We start from the raw sequence: 17012 nt of genomic DNA, 5'->3' as shown, positions 1-17012 counted from the left end.
GCTAACCTGCAGTCATTCTTCGCTAATTTAAGCATCCAAGCACTTCAGTCACAACCTTCATCCCATCTTCACTTAGATCAAATTACTCATAGGTGATATCAATTCATTTATCAAATACACATAACCACATTGGATATTTGCAGAAGCCAATGGTAAGAATAAACCGACAGCTATTTCAAGCAACGAACATCTCCCTTAAGTATACATCAAAGGCAAGATACGACGTAGACGCCTTATCAGCCATGGTACTAGTGTTTAGTTCTCTGTTTATGGAGATGCAGAGTTTAAATTCGAGCTAACATCCAGGTAATTTATATGGCTAGTATCCAATATGAAATCAGTATAAGAGTCTCATCAAGGCTAATTCAAGCAGGATACCATAGATCTATGGCCGTCTACTATACAGCTTTAGGATATGCGAGACCGTAATGTTGACAAAAGAGGAACAAATAGCCCACTGCGACCCTCGGACAAGGTACGGCAAGATGGAAGCATCAGTTCTGTGATGAAATTATCTATGCTATCCCGTACGACTTCTTTTGGCCGAGAATTTGAGAATTGCATAAAACATTAGAGGATTTTTTTGAGAATCAAAGTGTTCCCAGATAAGTATGAGATTAAGCCATAGAAATGAGCAAAAGAGATTGTTTCTTATGAAGGAACTATGGGAGCGGAGCAGATACTAGGACTTGCGAAGACGAAGAAATTTCAACAGATTAATTCTGGGTTTCTGTACATGCATGAGAAGTGCATTAATAGTGCGTGCCTACGCAGTTTTGATAGGACACTTGGGAGAGTTACTTAATCTGCCCACCTATAGATGAGCAGTTAGGTAGGTGATCAATTGCAAATCCACACTGTCGGATGTTTTTGGTGCTATTTGGTCAAGTAAGACCGACATCACGTGACCCTTTTCTTGAAACTTTGTATTTATCCGTTTATCAACAGAAATTACCATAGCGTTGGGACGCTAGAAAGGACCACTACATATCACCTTATCGAATGTTCGATCCCGCTGCACCCGTGCCGTAGCCTATACCTCAAGCAGTAACCTATTCCGTACTATCACTCTGTACGGGTCTCACAGAGGTCCACCCGAATCCTTTTATTACGTACTTTGACTGTAAAGTCAATTTTTTTTTGATACCCGATTCCGGCAGGTTGGGGTGTGGCCTGCCATTCATTTCTGAGATAATTGATCTGATACGCTATAACTATAGCAAACAGAGAAAAAAGTCAAGCGATCACTCTGTACAATGCAGCCACGACTTAGAGAATATTCAATGATGTACCCAAATCGTGTAACTTGAAAACAACTCGTGTGGGTAAGAGGCAAAATATACTTTACGCTGTCACGTTCGATGCCGCGTCGTGTTCGCAAATACAATTTTCTTGCCGCGTCTCAAGAGGCTTTCTAGAAGGCCGCAGGCGTTGTCGAGAACCTTGGCAACCCGTCCCGTAGAGCTGGCGCAGCATGGATCTCGAACGCCCGAATATTGCTTTTTGACCAACTCTCCCCGAATGGTAGAGTGTGACGCAAGAAACGTGGAAAATACGGCACCTAAAAGGAATTAGTTGGAAGGATACACTATTGAGGATGAAATGCTGTGCCGAAGAAGGTTGAAACGGTCCTGATTCGAGATAGCCATGTGCTCTGCCTACTCGCCAACCGGCACATAATGGTGCCGAGAAGGCATGGGGAACATACCACACAATAGTTCTTACATGGGTACGGGACGAATCGATCGACCTTGATCTACGCCAGCCCGATTGATTGATGCAACGGCACGGAGGCGTCTCACGATTACTATGGGCTTAGCTCACCGGTAAGATGGAGGCTAAGCTTCACGAGCTCGCTTGGAGGCGTCTGCAGCCCGACTCAACGACGACCTGCTTACAATGCACTACGTATTTATTTTGCTAGAGATTTTGCGTCGCGTCTTGCCCTGCTATTTCTATTTGGGTAGTCTGGGCGTTTGGTGGCAACGGCTTGGATGCCTCTATCTTGCCCCAACCACCGTGAGGCTGTACACTGCTGGGGTGTTGTCAGTGCTCCAAAAGCTTCGGTAATTTGCAAAGGGCAGACCCCTGGTACGCAGGGAATATGAGCCAAGAAATACATCATGGTCTGGGTTGTCGGCATGCACACGTTGGCTTGCAAGGATTCATATAGCCTGCATGCAGATTTTTAGCTCATCATAGGCTGCCTTACTATGCAAAATGTATGCACCCCAAGTAAGTGTTCGCTGACTGAACCTACAGTAAAGAGTATCGCTTTCGTTGTCTATGAATTAGGATAACACGACTGCCTCACACAAGTTGATTTTAGTAGGTAGTATGTACATAAATGTAGGAGGGTTTTGCAGTGGGGCGGGATTTCCAAGACCCCATGGGGTCACAGCGCCATGCCTCGTCGCCCAAGCCACAAGTGGGACCCATATCCGGGCGTGACCGCTACCCGGTCTGCATGGAGCTTACCGCCACCAGGCTTTGTGCACAAATTACATGATACGGAAGAGCAGCCAATTTCGGCGTAGGATTACAAAACCAGTGGAGTCTCCCCGCTGACCGTGAATACAAAGAGCAGCCCAGTATCTATCCTCAAGGCTCGTCTACTGGTTGCAGCACCGATTTTTTTCCTGGGTCACAGCTAAACAACACAAACTCACGATGCCTTCTACCAGATCGCTCGTCGCTGTTGGTGCGACAATTGGACAGGCTTTGGCAAATGCCGTGCCCGCAAATGCCGTGCCCAAATATGCCCAGATCGTCGACCAGAAGAGCTTCAATGTTCTGCCTGTCGTCCCGCCTGCCGTCGAATTCAATGGAACCACCGTAGGTTTTTTGCAAAAAAGCATCTGCCCTTTGTATCATCTAACCAGAGACAGCCGTTTATATGGCCTGGCACAACCGCAGAATCACTCCTAGCCAAACCTTTCCACATTTACGACCCGGAATTCTATGATGTGATTGGCACTGATCCGTCTTTGACAACCATCGCAACCTCACCATCGGATCCTCTCTTCCACGAGGCCGTAACGTGGTACCCTCCTACCAACGAAGTTTTCTTCGTTCAAAACGCCGGGCCGCCTGCTGCAGGCACTGGATTGAAAAAGTCTGCTATCATCCAAAAAGTCGCCATCGCCGATGCCGAGAAGGTGCGCAAAGGAACTCTGAAGTCGGCGCCCATCTCAATTGTCAACACATCGAACCCCCAGATCATCAACCCCAATGGTGCTACCATGCACAAAGGACAGCTCATTTTCGCTGGTGAGGGTCAGGGTGCCAGTGTGCCATCAGCTCTTTACGTCATGGATCCTACGCCACCTTACAAGACTACTAGTAAGTTATCCTTAAACCTCCAAAAAGCATAGGTTGGGATAATCGCTAACAAACATAGCTCTTCTCAACAACTTCTTTGGCCGCCAATTCAGCTCGCTCAATGACCTTATTGTCCACCCTGTGAATGGTGATCTCTACTTCACTGACACAATCTACGGCTATGTCCAGGCCTTCCGCCCCTACCCTGGCATTCAACAGCAAGTGTACCGTTACAACTTCAACACCGGTGCTACCACCGTTGTAGCTGATGGAATGACGCACCCCAACGGAATCGCATTTTCCCCCGATGGCAAGAAGGCCTATGTTACTGATAGCGGTATCGCCAATGCCAATTATGGCCTCAACCTGACCGCCCCTGCATCCGTCTACTCTTTTGATGTTACCCCAGATGGTACTTTCAACAACCGCCAGACATTCGCCTTCACCCCATCTTTCATCCCTGATGGTATGTAATCTACACCTACAAACACATGGGTTATTTACATTTATTAACAACATTCTACAGGTATCAAGAACGACTCCAAGGGCCGCGTATACGTTAGTTGCGGCGATGGCGTCTGGGTCTACAACGCCGCTGCCAAGCTTATTGGCAAGATCTATACTGGAATGACTGCTTCTAACTTCCAATTTGCTGGAAACGGCCGCATGATCATTATGGGCGAGACCAAGCTGTTCTACGCTACCTTCTCTGCTTCCACCACTGGCACAGCAGTCCAATAGACGCGTGTATATGTAGTACCTTAGATTTGCTGCATTTGTACAATAGCACAATACCGAGAAGACGTCATGAGTCGTGTATCGGGCTGATATATTCAAAAAATAATGTAATGTTGATTTTAAACCAATAGACCCATGCTGCATGTATGTAAGTAGGAATGTATGACGGAGATGAGTGGTGAATGTGAACATGTCAAGTGGAGAAATTAAATTGTCACGCCGTAGCTGACACTACCGTCAATGACATCCGGACCGTTCATGGCTCCAAATAACCAGCTTCCATTTTCGATCTGGTTAGGACCTCAGCCGCTGTACCAAGTCTCCTTCCGCGGAGTGCCTAGCGCCAACGGAGATTGGTGTTGCGGTGCCACGCCAAGCCTGCCGGCGTGAATAGAAGGACCGAGGAACTCCGTTCCGCCGCATAGCCCCATGGGAAAGATGCCCCTTCGCAAATGCGCAGCCTCCTGCAGCTTGTGAAAGACTTGGGCCTACGAAACCAGTCAAAACACCGCACGACACCAGTCCCTGTGTTAGAAGGATGATTAGAGTTTGGGCATGATACAGGCGACCTGTCCACCTACCGTACTTCGCACCTTTCACCGTCCCAAGTCTCTTGAGGTTCTTGGTTTAATCATCACATATTAGAGTAATAGAAACTGAATGATCCAAGATCTTCTAAGATCGGTCGATCATACAAACCCCCTTTCCTCCCCCACGAGCGTCAGCGGTACGCCAAGAAGCATGATCTGGTAGCTCTTACTCTGATGTCAGTCCTTCACGTTGGGCGTTGAGGCGTTGACACACATTCTGTGTTATTGGACAAAGGCTTTGCCTAGCCTTCTGCTGCAAGGGACGATCTGCAATGCATAGGAGTTTGGGACAGACGAGCGCATGAGTCGTATGATGACCTCTCCATCTCCCCGCTCGCAGCATCGGCCTACCTTTACTTTTTCCGTGCGCCTCCCCGTGTGTTGACGCGCAGCAACCATGTGCATTATAGTGGTCGGTAAGACTGTCCTTCTAGCCCTCCCCCCGTGCTCATGTATAGGTGTATTGGGAAGGGTGGGTGGACCAAATCGTCGGGTCCCTCGCGTCAAGCTAGACGGCGACTGATCGGAGGATAGCATTCGACCTTCCAAGGCTTGAGTTCACGCCCGTAAAACCTCGAGTTTGCTTAGGGTCTGCACGGAGATAGAAATAAGCATGAAGTGAACTATTCACATACAGAGTTCAAGAGGTCTATCAACCTGGTGAATGGTAACTCCCGCTTTGACAAGAGTATATATGCAGAGAGCTGAGACCTAGCTGAAAGGCCCGATGTCTTGCAATAGTTGCTAGGGGTTGCGAGGGCCGCGTTACCTTACCATAGCACTTGGTTAAGCGAAGACAAGGCCTTGCCAAGTTGGCAATTCGCGATCTGAGTAAAGTGCCGAGCCACCTAGTGAGAACGGCTCGCCATCAGACCAGAGATGGCTTTTTAGTCCCTGCCGGCTGGACCCTCCAAGGGAACAAGGGCTTGGCTTAAAGCGGTCAACCATGATGAAGCCCATCCCTGAAGGTACGGGCTCGCCTACGGAGAAAACGTTGACGTTTGAGATAGTCCTGTTCCCCATGGTTGACAGGGCACCCACACATGTGCGCCAAGATGCCTGCAGGGTGGGTTCCTTCTTGAAGTAAAGTGGAGGTTGATCTCCCAGATCTGAACGCTCATCATCTCCACCTTTTTGCTTTGTTCTACGATATCCTTTTCGCAACCACCCGCCCTCCCGCTCTGCCAACCATGGCGATCGTCCTTTCCACCCTGAAGGTCGTCGCGGCCGTGTTTCTCAGCATAGCATTATACAACTTTCTCGAGCTTAATGTCTACATTCTAACCCTGTTCAAACGGCGCAGCGGGCTGTATTTCTGGAGTTTCACGGTTGCCACATATGGAGTCCTTTTCAACTCGATTGGATATATACTCATGCATTTGGTTGAAATCAAGACGAGGAACGTATTCGCTACATTAATCCTCATAGGATGGTGTTGCATGGTCACTGGCCAGTCGGTGGTGCTGTATTCGCGGCTGCATATTGTTATGCACAACCTCCGATGGCTCAAGTATGTTCTGACCATGATCATCGTCAACGCAATCTGGCTGCATATTCCTGTCATCATAATCGTCTATGGTACAAACTCAGCCCATCCGAAGCCCTGGATACCGGTGTATAACATCTACGAACGAATTCAACTCAGTGTCTTCATCGCCCAAGAACTCGTCATTTCAGGTCTCTACCTCTTCGAAACCACCAAGCTCCTCCGCCTGGAGCGCACTATTGGAAACGTAGGTACTAAGAAGCTTCTGTACCATCTCATCTCGGTCAATGCTCTTGTCATCCTCCTCGACTTCAGTATTCTTGCCCTGGAATTCGCCAATCTCTTTGAGATCCAAACGTCCTGGAAGCCGCTTGTATACAGCATCAAGCTCAAACTTGAATTCAGCATTCTCACTCGCCTCGTCAATTTGACGCGAAAGGCCAGGAGTGGAGACGGAGCCAGCTCCTACGGCAAGAACGCATATGGTAACAACGCATATGCAAACCACGCAGCAGAGGCTGGAGGCGTGCCACTCGGAACGATGAGGGCAAAGAGCAACGTCCAACGGTCAATGCTAGGGACTGGCAAGGACGAAACAGACACCTGGGAGGTACATGTTAGCACTGGCAAGGGCAATACCAACGCTACGCCAGCGCAGGTGGTTAAGACGACTGAATTCACAGTGCACAGTCACAGCAGACAAGCGAGCACAGAAAGTCTGGTGGAGAGCGGGCAGAAGGCATTTGTCCAGTCAACTACCACAGAGTCGCACGAGATTGAAAGGGATAGCGCGTCGTCTGTCTTGTCAGATCCGCATTACAGGAGGCCCAATGAAGGTCAGCAATGGTAACACCGCTGGAAGGGATATACCGATCGATACCAATTTTCCTTTGTTTTTTTCCTAACGAAAGCGTGTTTCTCTATATCCGTTAATTCTACTGTTCTTCGTTAATCCGAAAACACACATTTCTCTCGCTTCTTCTTACTCTCATTCACCCTCAACCTTTGAGCGCGGCACACACACGCACGTGCGCGAAATCATGACATGATATTTTCTTCCCCCACAAACCTTGTGACACGCGTTTCCCATAGATGATTTTTTCTCGCCTTCGACACACATACACACAAGCATACACACAAGCATACGCACAAGGCTTGGCTCTTGGGTAGCCGGACGAAGTTGACTTGGGCGTAAGCATAAACCTAGTACATTCCCGGCGGCGCAGACATTGGTTGCACAACAAAAAAGGGGACCTGACAGAGGGGCGTAAGACACACAAAGTCGGACCTAAGTGTCAAGCCCTCATGCAAAAAATAACTACTTGAACCAGTCACAAGTTCGGTGCCTGTCTTCGTCTTACTATAATGTCTCAAATAGAAAGGGGAGGCGAGGCGAGGCGGGGGCAAGGGAGTGTCCCGTGCCGACGTGGCATGATAGTACGTATCTGACATTGCTGGCGTGGCTAGCCGCGAACTTACTAGCCCTACTACTATGTACTTACGTACCCGGACAGACTACTTTGCCCCCCTAACCGCATGCGGGTCGCTCTGCTCACCCCACCCCCAACCGTGCTTACGTTCAAGAACGCTTGCAGTGGAGTGCGTATGCTCGGGGCACAAAAGACAAAAAACCCGTTTTAAAGTTTGTCGGTTCCAATCTTGCGTTTTTTGTCTTACTTATTGTCCCTTCACCCGCCCCCCGGCCCCCAACCAGGGTATTTTAGAAGGGTTCTGCCATGTACATCTGCACCCGAGGCCTAGACGCCCCCGATGGAAAGAAACCTCATCGGTCTGGATGCGAATCGATCTTCTTACTCACAACCCCAGTCCCTTCAATTTTTGCTCTTGGGGGAGATCCCAAGACCTGGCGCGTGAGAATGACACTATGGTCAGCAGCCTCCCCCCAAAAAACAAGCCTATAATCCTCGTTTCCAGACACGTGGTATTGCGGGGATGGATGAATTAGGCTGTAGGTGTCGTAGTACGCGGCATATACTAGCATTATTTCGGCTTGATTGATTAGAAAGTGTCCGAGGTTGGGCGGAGAAATGCGCAGATAACGGGGTGAGAATTCGTATTTCACTCGGCTATTGTAAGATGCCTCGTTATCGTTTGGCCCTCGCCACCGTTAAAATGCTTGCTATGTCAGCAGCCGGTTCAGCAACTTTCTTTTGCCGTTTCATGGCTGAATACCGAGGGAAAGGAAAATGAAACTCCGCTGCTGAGCTTTTTTCCGCATTTTTTCTGGATTGGTTTGACCACTAGGGCTGCTCGGTCGGGAGTCGGTAATTTAGGTGAGGTAAGCGTTTTTGTTCAATGAGAGCTAAGTATTGGAAGCTTTGGAGGATTCGAATCCTGATTTTTGGGCTCTTCTCTCGATTCATCTGGTCTTGGTCGAGTTGGGTGTCCTTGGTGGCATTGCACCAACCGCCCAGTGAGACGTGCTTTCGTTCTCCTGCATCGCTGGTCGTATCTGTGTTCCGGTCTTTGCATCTTCACCAAGAGCAACGTTGCCCATTTTGTCGGTGTCGGCTTGACCCGCTAGAGTGCCTCTTGGGTTCGATCGTTCGTATCCTACCTGTAGACTGATTGTCTAGGAATTCGGTCAGCTCAGGCCTGTCGTTCGGGCTCACGTATAGCCGGGGAGAGAGTAAGTATTTCAAGGTCGTCGCCGACTTGCGACAAGCATGAAACGAGGAGTTGGTACAATTCTTCCATCTCCAGAAGATAAATCTATGCAGCGAATCACAAGAGTGGGTTGTCCCGCGATGTTCTTTATGCCGCCCCATATATCCTGTACTGGGTACTCGGCAGTTGATGTAAACGCAGCTGTGTTATGTGTTATGTAATGTGATGCTGGATTCGCCCATCCGTGCTTTCGTTGGCCGGCAATGCAAGATCCATATGCTTTGACATTTAGTAATGCATCAATTCGCACTCCCAATGCCGTTCCCTGGACACCTACAGAGGCTTAGGGCACCGTGTGTTATGGTTTCTGAATGTCTTAAGACAGTTTCGTCTTGGTGCACGTGATGGTGTTGACGGGAGGAGCGTTTGAGCGTGGTCGGAATAGAGCGGAAATGGTAGGTATCGACGGCGGGAGATGATATTAAAACAGAAATGGTCGCCCAAAGTGAAAAGATTTGTACTTGTGTTTGAAGACATAGTCGTTCTTTCCGTATTTCAGCGCTTGGTAATATGTACACCCTCAGTGAGCGCCAGCGGCTGTGTAGTTGAAACCTGACATGTTGAGCAGCTTCGCGATACTTTCCCCAGCTTCTTCACAAACACAACACTTACTCGTAGAATGGTTCTTACCAAGATAGGAGAATTGCTTATCGTTCTTCATTTCCTCTTAGCACGGAGAGAAAAAGGGCGCGCTGGTGCGGGCTGAACCTCCGCCGAACTCCGGTTCCAAACATGTCACGTCTCAGAAAATCATTTCGAGACTGCACACAAACCACAAAGATGGTAATTCTAACCACTTGTCGCTGAAATAAACCTGCTTTCGCACAGTACCAAGCATTATGCACAATTACTTCCCGGTGAGCCACAACCGGCCATGGCGGGCCTGACTTGCATATTACCGAGCTGCAATCTATTCCGCGCGCGCCTTTGATTTCCTCGTTCACTGAGTAGATTGAGTTCCTCAGGTACCAATTTCCCGTACCTTTTTCCCTTTCTTTTTGTGAGGACTGCTGGTTAGTATGCATATCGTTGTTGAGCAATGATCTTCGCTTCGTACTACCGCTCTTTACTTTTCTTTTCATCATGTTTAATACTCAGAGCTGGTGATGCTCAGATGCTGGGGTCGTGGTCTCCAAGCCAAAGAGAACTTCACGTGCGCCAAAATGGCAACAACAACGGGCCTGATGCAAGCGCATTCACTATCGTTAACGGAAGAATTTTCACGCCTGGGTTGGGAATAATACTAGCAGTACGTCACCTGATATCCTAGGGAAAGGCACATCGGGCTGACAAGAAGTCACAGCCTCAACCTTTCACGCCAATGGGCGGCGACTTCCTGCACATTGCCCTCGATGTGTCAGGTGACGGCAAATTGCCTGTCCCTCCACGCAACATTGCCGACCCGCTCACCCAAGTCTTTAACTTCACTCTCTTCTTGACTTCAACAATTACCCAGAAGAACTTTACAATCTCTAATGTAACAACTTCTACACCACCATTTGCAGACATACTCGACCAAGAGCTCGGCCAAACAGTTAAGCACATCAACTTCGAATGGCCAGACTGTCTCGTCGGCAACGGCAATGACGAAGAAGGTGCAACAGCAAGAGGTGACTACAACATCAGCATCCACCAAAACTACCGACTCAACGGTGTAGATCGATACACGATCTTCAATCTGCCAATCAGCGTTACCAACAGCATCCAGCCGTTCCCTGGTGCAGGCCAGCTGACTACCAAGCCTGCTCCAGGACCACTTAGCGCAAATGGAGGCCGCATGCAATGTGCCATGATGGAGAATCCACTAGTGGACTTTCAGCTGCAGGTTAACAGCGTGAATAACCCACCTGGACAGCCCATGAGAGATATCCAGATCGAGACCAGTCCGCGAAGTGATGGAGGGCAGGTTGGTGCAAATGGCCAGGACGACGGATCAAGGGGGACGGGAGGAGGTCAGAGTGGAGGTGTAGATGGGCAAGGCGAAATAGCGCCAAACCAAGGCGCTGGTAGCAGTCGTCCTGCATTGGGGGCAGCAGTGAGGATGTCAAGTGAATCGCTTTCCGTGGTCATGATCGGCATGTTGGGGGTTGTGGTGGTGTTATTTACATCTGTGAGCTTATGAGGCTCAGCTCCTGACAGACGATTGTCTGATCAGCTGATGCGTGACTTGTGGATATGTATATCTAAATACACCATAGTGCCGTCCCGGCATGGGTATATACAACATGATAAAATAGAAAGACAGGTATATCAATAACACATAAAATTTATTACCCACACACTATAAGAGAAGAATATTATGAAGCCAGGGTTTCACTCTTCCTCCTCTTCCTCGCACTCTCATCCTCCACCATCCCCTCTCCAACCTCGCTCTCCGCCCTCTTCCTCTTCTCCTCCCTCGTAACCTCTTCTCCCACCGACCTTTCCGTAACAAACAACGTACTCGCCGTCTCCCTTACCCCACTACTCCCCTCCTCCTCCTCGCTATCACCACCAATCCCCAACTCCACCGTTCCCCCCTCAGGATCCCTTAACGCGACCTGAATCTTCTCCAACCCCATGCGATCCCCCTCTACCGTCTCGCTGATCTCCGGATCAACCCACCCCTCCGTATAACTACCCCCAAAATCAATAATCCACAGCTCAGACTCGGCATCCACCATGAAATTATCCGCCTTCGCATCCCCCCACACAACCCCATGCTCATGCAGCGTTTTGATATAAGCTTCGCATTTGCGGCTCCACTCTGCTCGTGCACCGGCGTCGACGCTGGAGCGCAGGAGCTTAGTTAGGGGCGTTGGGTAGCGGATGTTTTGGAGCAGCATGCCCATTGCTTGGGTTTTGCTGGTGCCGAGGGAGACGAAGCCGAGGAGGTGGGGGAATTTGATGTCGAGATTTAGGGCTTCGAGCTTGCGGAGAATTCGGATTTCGCGTTTGACCGAGTCGGGTTGTGAGGGGACAACGGGCTTGAAGAAGTATACTGTGCCGGTGCTTTTGTGGACCACTTGGCCTGGGTGCGCGGGAGGTGGCATGCTGACTTCGGATTGCACGATTAGGTCGTTGGGGTTGAGCCAGGGGAGGTTGTAGTTTTGGATGTATTTTGGCATCTTGAGGCGAGGGACGAGGGCTTCGATTTTTGCTTCGAGCTCCGGTGTTGTCTCAAGGAGTTCAGGGGATAGCTCGCCGTTCTTGATTTGCATGTTGTAGAAGTATGTTGGGCCATGATACCATTTATACAATGTGGATTCCTCTGGTTCTCGGTTTGGTGGTGCATCGGTTTTCGTGATGTCTGCAAGTGACCCAAGTATCCAGTTTCGCAGCTCCAAGCCTGCACTGGCTGAATCTTGGTCTAGGTCTTCTCCAACCTCGTCCTCGTCCTCCTCATTGCCCTCCACATACTCATCGTCATCACCGTCTGCTGTGATGTCAACCCCACTGTCTTTACCATCTGAACCCTCTGAGCCTTCCCTGCCCTTGCTTTTGCTTTTCGCCTTGCTACGATGAACTCTGGCTTGTTGCTCTTCAGCTAACTCTTCTTCCCTTTCTTCTGCTTCACGAAGTGCTGATATCTTATCAAGGTATTCGTAATACAATGGCTTCTCGTGGGACTTTTTCAATTCTTTCGGGTCAACCATGACATGATAGCGGACATCATTGACGAGGGTTGTGAAGGCACAGTTGTCATCTTCGTCGTAGGAAAAGTGTAATGTGTGAGCTTTGGTATTGGTAACAGATGGTGCCATTGTTGGATAGCGAAGAGAGATGTGAGTACTGTGAAGTATCTACTGTAGAATGACAAGACTGTGCCCCCATACAAGACAACTGACCGTACACTCATGTATACCTCAACTCCCAACCTCCCCTACATCCTACATGGCCACACTATTACATCACCTTTGTGTTCTGTCACCGACCTCATCATATCCCCAAACCGGGATGACATATCATCATGGCTTTCTTGGACCCCTGCATTGTCATCATAGATATGGTGCTAATCTTCAGGTACGATCGGTCGAGGGGCGAGCAACGGCACCGGGAATGAATATGAGTGGTTCACCTTATCTAGTGGCTTTTACTACACGATGTTAGCGCCATCGATCTGAAACTGAACGATGTTAGAAAGGTTGGTTGCGAAAAAGGAGATTGGCATGACGCGCCCACGCGCGATCAGATGTCATGACGTCAAGTGGTAGTACGTAGTACGTACAAGCTGACAGCATTCGTGTTTCCCCGACGACGGCACCGAACACCAAAGCACTCCAGTTTGTTTATTTTATTTGTTCAATCACTTGCATGGTCTTTGGAGGGGTGTAAGGAAAAATTAGATGAGGTTCAATTGAAAAAGCATCCAAACGTTGTCGCATTGCTACGGAGGCGCTCGTCTGTCATTGAGATATGTCGCTGGCAGACATCCTGCACTCATTCACGCGTTCAACCGTCAGATATCCCAACCGTATACGCCTTTTTTAAAATAACAAATATGCCAAACAAAGGAGCGTAAGCCTACACCCTACGGTCCCTACAGTGGCAGCAGAAGAAGCGAAACATGTTTCTCTCATAAAAAAATCCCTTGACAATGCCAAGATCCTGAGAGCCCGTCCCATGAGGTTGAAGTAAATGCGTCGGACCATCTCCCAGAGATTACACATACGCCAAGTCATTATACGTTCGTAACATCCCAAAACAATATCATACAGTCTCGCACATGTCTTCACGTTGGGAAGACTATTTTACACAGTGAAGTCCAAAAGGTCGTACGCCGACGAGTCCAAAGAAGTAAAGTCGCTCATTGCCTTCATCTCGAGGTCAAACTGCGAGTAGGAAGCATCGGGCATACTGTCAAAGAGCTCGTCCAGATTGTCCTTGGAGTCGATCGGTGAAGTTGGTGGTGTTGTGAACTGACTTGACTGGACCGACGACCGCGAAGGCGATGACGTTGCCTTCAAAGGACTAGGCTGGACGGGCGCATGCGAGTCGTTTGGTGACCCAGCAGAATTTGGGCGCACATCAGCAGGCGACATTGGGGGCGTATGAGAGTGCTGAGAGAGTTGTTGAAGAATGTTCATAGACGCAGAGTCGTTAGCATAGGAAGTTGATCCAAAGCTCGACTGGGAGAGGCCGGCATCTTCGGGATAAGGACTTGATGAGGCCTCAAAGCTATATTCTTTGTCAGATTTGGGCGGTGACAGGATTGGTAAAGGAACTAACCTGAAAGGATCTACAGAAGACTGCATGGAGTCATTAAAGCTCTGTGATTCCGAAAGCAGCTGAGGGAGATCTTGTGATTGAGCCGGTTCAAAGCCAACTAGCGGTGAAGGAGACCGAGCATCCGAGTTTGGCGAGCCAGCTGATGATGAAGGTGCTGACACCAGGGCGCGTCGCGTTCTGCTGGCCTTGTCGACGCGTTGCTCCATATCCGGCCGATTCTTCTTCGGTCGGCCACGCTTGGCCTGTCGACGAACTGCATCGGGGAATCCACCGACACACATGCCACGCTGGCGATGGCGCGTAAGAGCGTCTTGTCGTGCAAACCCTGCACCGCACGGGCACTTGTATGGCTTGTTGCCAGAGTGGATCTTTGCGTGGCGCTTCAGGTCATGCTGCCGAACGAAGCACTTACCGCATCCATTGCACTTGAACTGGCGGTCACCAAGATGTGTTTGGATATGCGATCGAATGTTTTCCCTTCGTCCAAAGACCTTGCCGCAGCCTTGGTACAGGCACGTCCACTTGCCGGTTGTCGCGTCCTGCTCGCTGATGTATCTTTGTACTTCTTCGGGCGCAATGCCGGTGTACTCGTAGCTAGCGTCCACATCCAGGTCGCTGAACATTTGAGAGGGCGCAAACTGCTCAATAGGTGTTTGCAAGCTGTTAATGGGCACTGCGCTTTGGGGAGTAGGCAACAAGCCGTGTGATTGCGCAAAAACCATCTCCCGGTTCTCTTCGATATTCTCCAAAATAGATTGAGTAGGCTTTTGTCGTGGCGAAGAGACGGGTGATGGTGACAATGCGTCGGAGGTGTAATACGAAGACGAGTCGTAACCAAGGTCCACTTCTGGGTTCTCAAAGTCGAATGTCATGGCTTTGGAGGTAGGCTCGAGATTGACGTCGGTCATGCCAGTAAAGGCAGCCGAGAGACCGTTTTGACTGAAAGATTCATGGCTAGGCAACTGCGCTGCCTTTTGTGGGGTCGCAGTGGGTGTAGGTAGAATGTTAATGAAGACTTGTCCACATGAGCCATACACAGACTGGATGTGCTCGTGGAGTTCTTTCAATTGCTGTTCAGTTGGGGGCTTAGAGGGGGAAGAGGGAAGCTGCGTGGGAGATTGCACACGGGTTAACCTTGCGGGCGTCCGTGGTGTTGACGAAGTGATCTGTACTGGGGATGCCAAGAAGGTGTCCTGGGGGCCCGGCTGGGGCTGTCTGTGCGTCTGCGCTACTTGCATAGAATGCTGTGATGATTGTCCTAGATTGTTAGTATTACTTACCGTACTGTTTTCCTGCTGGAAGGAGGGGATGTCGAAGGGTCCTGGTCGTTGGGCGTATTCCTGGTATTGGGCTTGTCGCGCAGCATGGATGGAGTCTAGGTTGAGGCCGCGTAGATCCAAGCTCATGCCGGTCCGGTGTGAGCGTCGTATTTTAGCAGGCGATGGGCGTACTGAAGGCGCGTCGAAAACAGTTGGTGTCGAGTTTTGTCGACGGTGCTGAATCCGTTGGCGCTGGATGCCGGCTGGCATATTTGTGGACAGCATATCTTATGCAGGTCGAGTCCGGAGTCGGTTCTCGAGGATGGGGGAAGTCCTATTGGGTCCGAAACTGATGCATGTTAATGGTCGTGTTACTTTGAAGTCGCAGTGTCGAGCATGCGAGCTTGGACGTTGGAATAAACGGATATCCAAACTTACCTCACGCAGTGCAAGCGGCGCTCCGCCGGGCGGTCGGTGTCCTTATGGTATCCTCAGTACAGATGCAATCTCCCAGTAGCCTGCGTCAAGTAAGTAATGGGCCGAAGCCTGTGCGACTAAGGCTGAAGACAAAGAAGTGTTTTAGTGTAAGTCGCTAAACAAAGCAATTGATACTAGAGATGAAGAAAGTGTGGGTGCAGAAGATGGAGAGTAAAGTGGAGGATAATAAAAGTAGCGCAGGCGGGGACAGCTGAGTATTACCGTATGAGGTCAGGACACAACAATCGCTGGCATATCCGTCACCCCAGCGACGGCTAGCCGCCCATGGCCGAGGCTGGCGCTAGTGTGTCCACCGCGCCTGGCCACAATCACGTGATTTTTTATCTGCATCGCGCACGGGCCCTGTCGCCGCCCGCCGTGCTCGCTTACGAGATCCACACGAATTTCATCCACCCGAGCACTTTCCCGCCGACTTTTTCTTTTCACACCCTTTCTGCATCACGCTGAGGAAAGCAATCACGACAGGATTGCTTAGGCCGCCATGCAGATCTTCGTGAAGACCCTGTAAGACACCTCGCGCGCGCACAGCAGCAGCAAGATCTCATTGAAAACTAACACACTGGCAGTACGGGCAAGACTATCACCCTCGAGGTGGAGTCGTCGGACACCATCGACAATGTAAAGGCCAAGATCCAGGGTACGTACAGCTGAGAGAAGATGCCTGGGCTTCGCCATCTGACATCCGCCAGACAAGGAGGGCATTCCCCCGGACCAGCAGCGTCTCATCTTCGCCGGAAAGCAGCTCGAGGACGGCCGCACTCTTGCCGACTACAACATCCAGAAGGAGTCGACCCTCCACTTGGTCCTCCGTCTCCGTGGCGGTGGTAAGAAGAGGAAGAAGAAGGTCTACACCACCCCCAAGAAGATCAAGCACAAGCGCAAGAAGACCAAGCTAGCTGTCCTCAAGTACTACAAGGTCGACGGTGATGGCAAGATCGAGCGCCTCCGCCGTGAGTGCCCCCAGCCTGAGTGCGGTGCTGGTGTCTTCATGGCCGCCATGCACAACCGCCAGTACTGCGGAAAGTGCCACCTCACCTACGTTTTCGACGAGGCCAAATAAGCGCGCCACCACCCGGGGTACGCGACACGATCGATAACGAGTTACGGCATCATGGCATGGCTGGGAGGAGCTGAATAGGTTCCACCGCATTGTCGGACATGTACCATCAATCAATGAAAAAAACTTGTCATGGACCAGATGAACAGTCAATTGTTGCATACGTG

The 17012-nt window shown here is 50.0% G+C and overlaps 6 protein-coding genes across 6 annotated transcripts; 4 read left to right on the top strand and 2 right to left on the bottom strand.

The window, feature by feature from the left end:
* The first annotated feature begins 2583 nt into the window (after positions 1-2583).
* PSV08DRAFT_224911 (uncharacterized protein) lies at positions 2584-4289 on the top strand. The gene is made up of 4 exons (XM_066092194.1): positions 2584-2835; positions 2889-3342; positions 3401-3787; positions 3848-4289. Exons 1-4 carry the CDS (start codon positions 2671-2673, stop codon positions 4060-4062), a joined length of 1221 nt encoding a protein of 406 aa, XP_065949045.1. The 5' UTR covers positions 2584-2670; the 3' UTR covers positions 4063-4289.
* A 1395-nt stretch (positions 4290-5684) lies between these two features.
* PSV08DRAFT_204181 (uncharacterized protein) lies at positions 5685-7088 on the top strand. Its single transcript, XM_014218240.1, has one exon. It carries the CDS (start codon positions 5840-5842, stop codon positions 6983-6985), a length of 1146 nt encoding a protein of 381 aa, XP_014073715.1. The 5' UTR covers positions 5685-5839; the 3' UTR covers positions 6986-7088.
* A 2673-nt stretch (positions 7089-9761) lies between these two features.
* On the top strand, positions 9762-11066 carry PSV08DRAFT_204177 (uncharacterized protein). The gene is made up of 2 exons (XM_014218232.2): positions 9762-10072; positions 10127-11066. Exons 1-2 carry the CDS (start codon positions 9863-9865, stop codon positions 10943-10945), a joined length of 1029 nt encoding a protein of 342 aa, XP_014073707.2. The 5' UTR covers positions 9762-9862; the 3' UTR covers positions 10946-11066.
* A 54-nt stretch (positions 11067-11120) lies between these two features.
* Positions 11121-12566, bottom strand: PSV08DRAFT_181804 (uncharacterized protein; the record flags this gene model as incomplete). Its single annotated transcript, XM_014218278.1, has 2 exons — positions 11121-11286; positions 11329-12566. 2 exons carry the CDS (start codon positions 12564-12566, stop codon positions 11121-11123), a joined length of 1404 nt encoding a protein of 467 aa, XP_014073753.1.
* A 573-nt stretch (positions 12567-13139) lies between these two features.
* PSV08DRAFT_305347 (uncharacterized protein) lies at positions 13140-15937 on the bottom strand. The gene is made up of 3 exons (XM_014218277.1): positions 15729-15937; positions 14032-15639; positions 13140-13980 (listed from the first exon to the last, which is right to left on the bottom strand). Exons 2-3 carry the CDS (start codon positions 15573-15575, stop codon positions 13554-13556), a joined length of 1971 nt encoding a protein of 656 aa, XP_014073752.1. The 5' UTR covers positions 15576-15639; positions 15729-15937; the 3' UTR covers positions 13140-13553.
* A 332-nt stretch (positions 15938-16269) lies between these two features.
* Positions 16270-16995, top strand: PSV08DRAFT_362968 (ubiquitin-related domain-containing protein; the record flags this gene model as incomplete). The annotated part of the gene is made up of 3 exons (XM_014218276.2): positions 16270-16292; positions 16355-16425; positions 16478-16995. 3 exons carry the CDS (start codon positions 16270-16272, stop codon positions 16846-16848), a joined length of 465 nt encoding a protein of 154 aa, XP_014073751.1. The 3' UTR covers positions 16849-16995.
* Between the last annotated feature and the right edge of the window lie 17 nt (positions 16996-17012).

This window comes from Bipolaris maydis (genome assembly GCF_028858645.1).
Source record: "Bipolaris maydis strain C4 unplaced genomic scaffold PSV08scaffold_8, whole genome shotgun sequence".
In the NCBI taxonomy this organism is placed as follows: Eukaryota; Fungi; Ascomycota; class Dothideomycetes; order Pleosporales; family Pleosporaceae; genus Bipolaris; species Bipolaris maydis.
The sequence above is the reverse complement of the archived record's forward strand: the minus strand, read 5'-3'. Positions and strand labels throughout refer to the sequence as shown.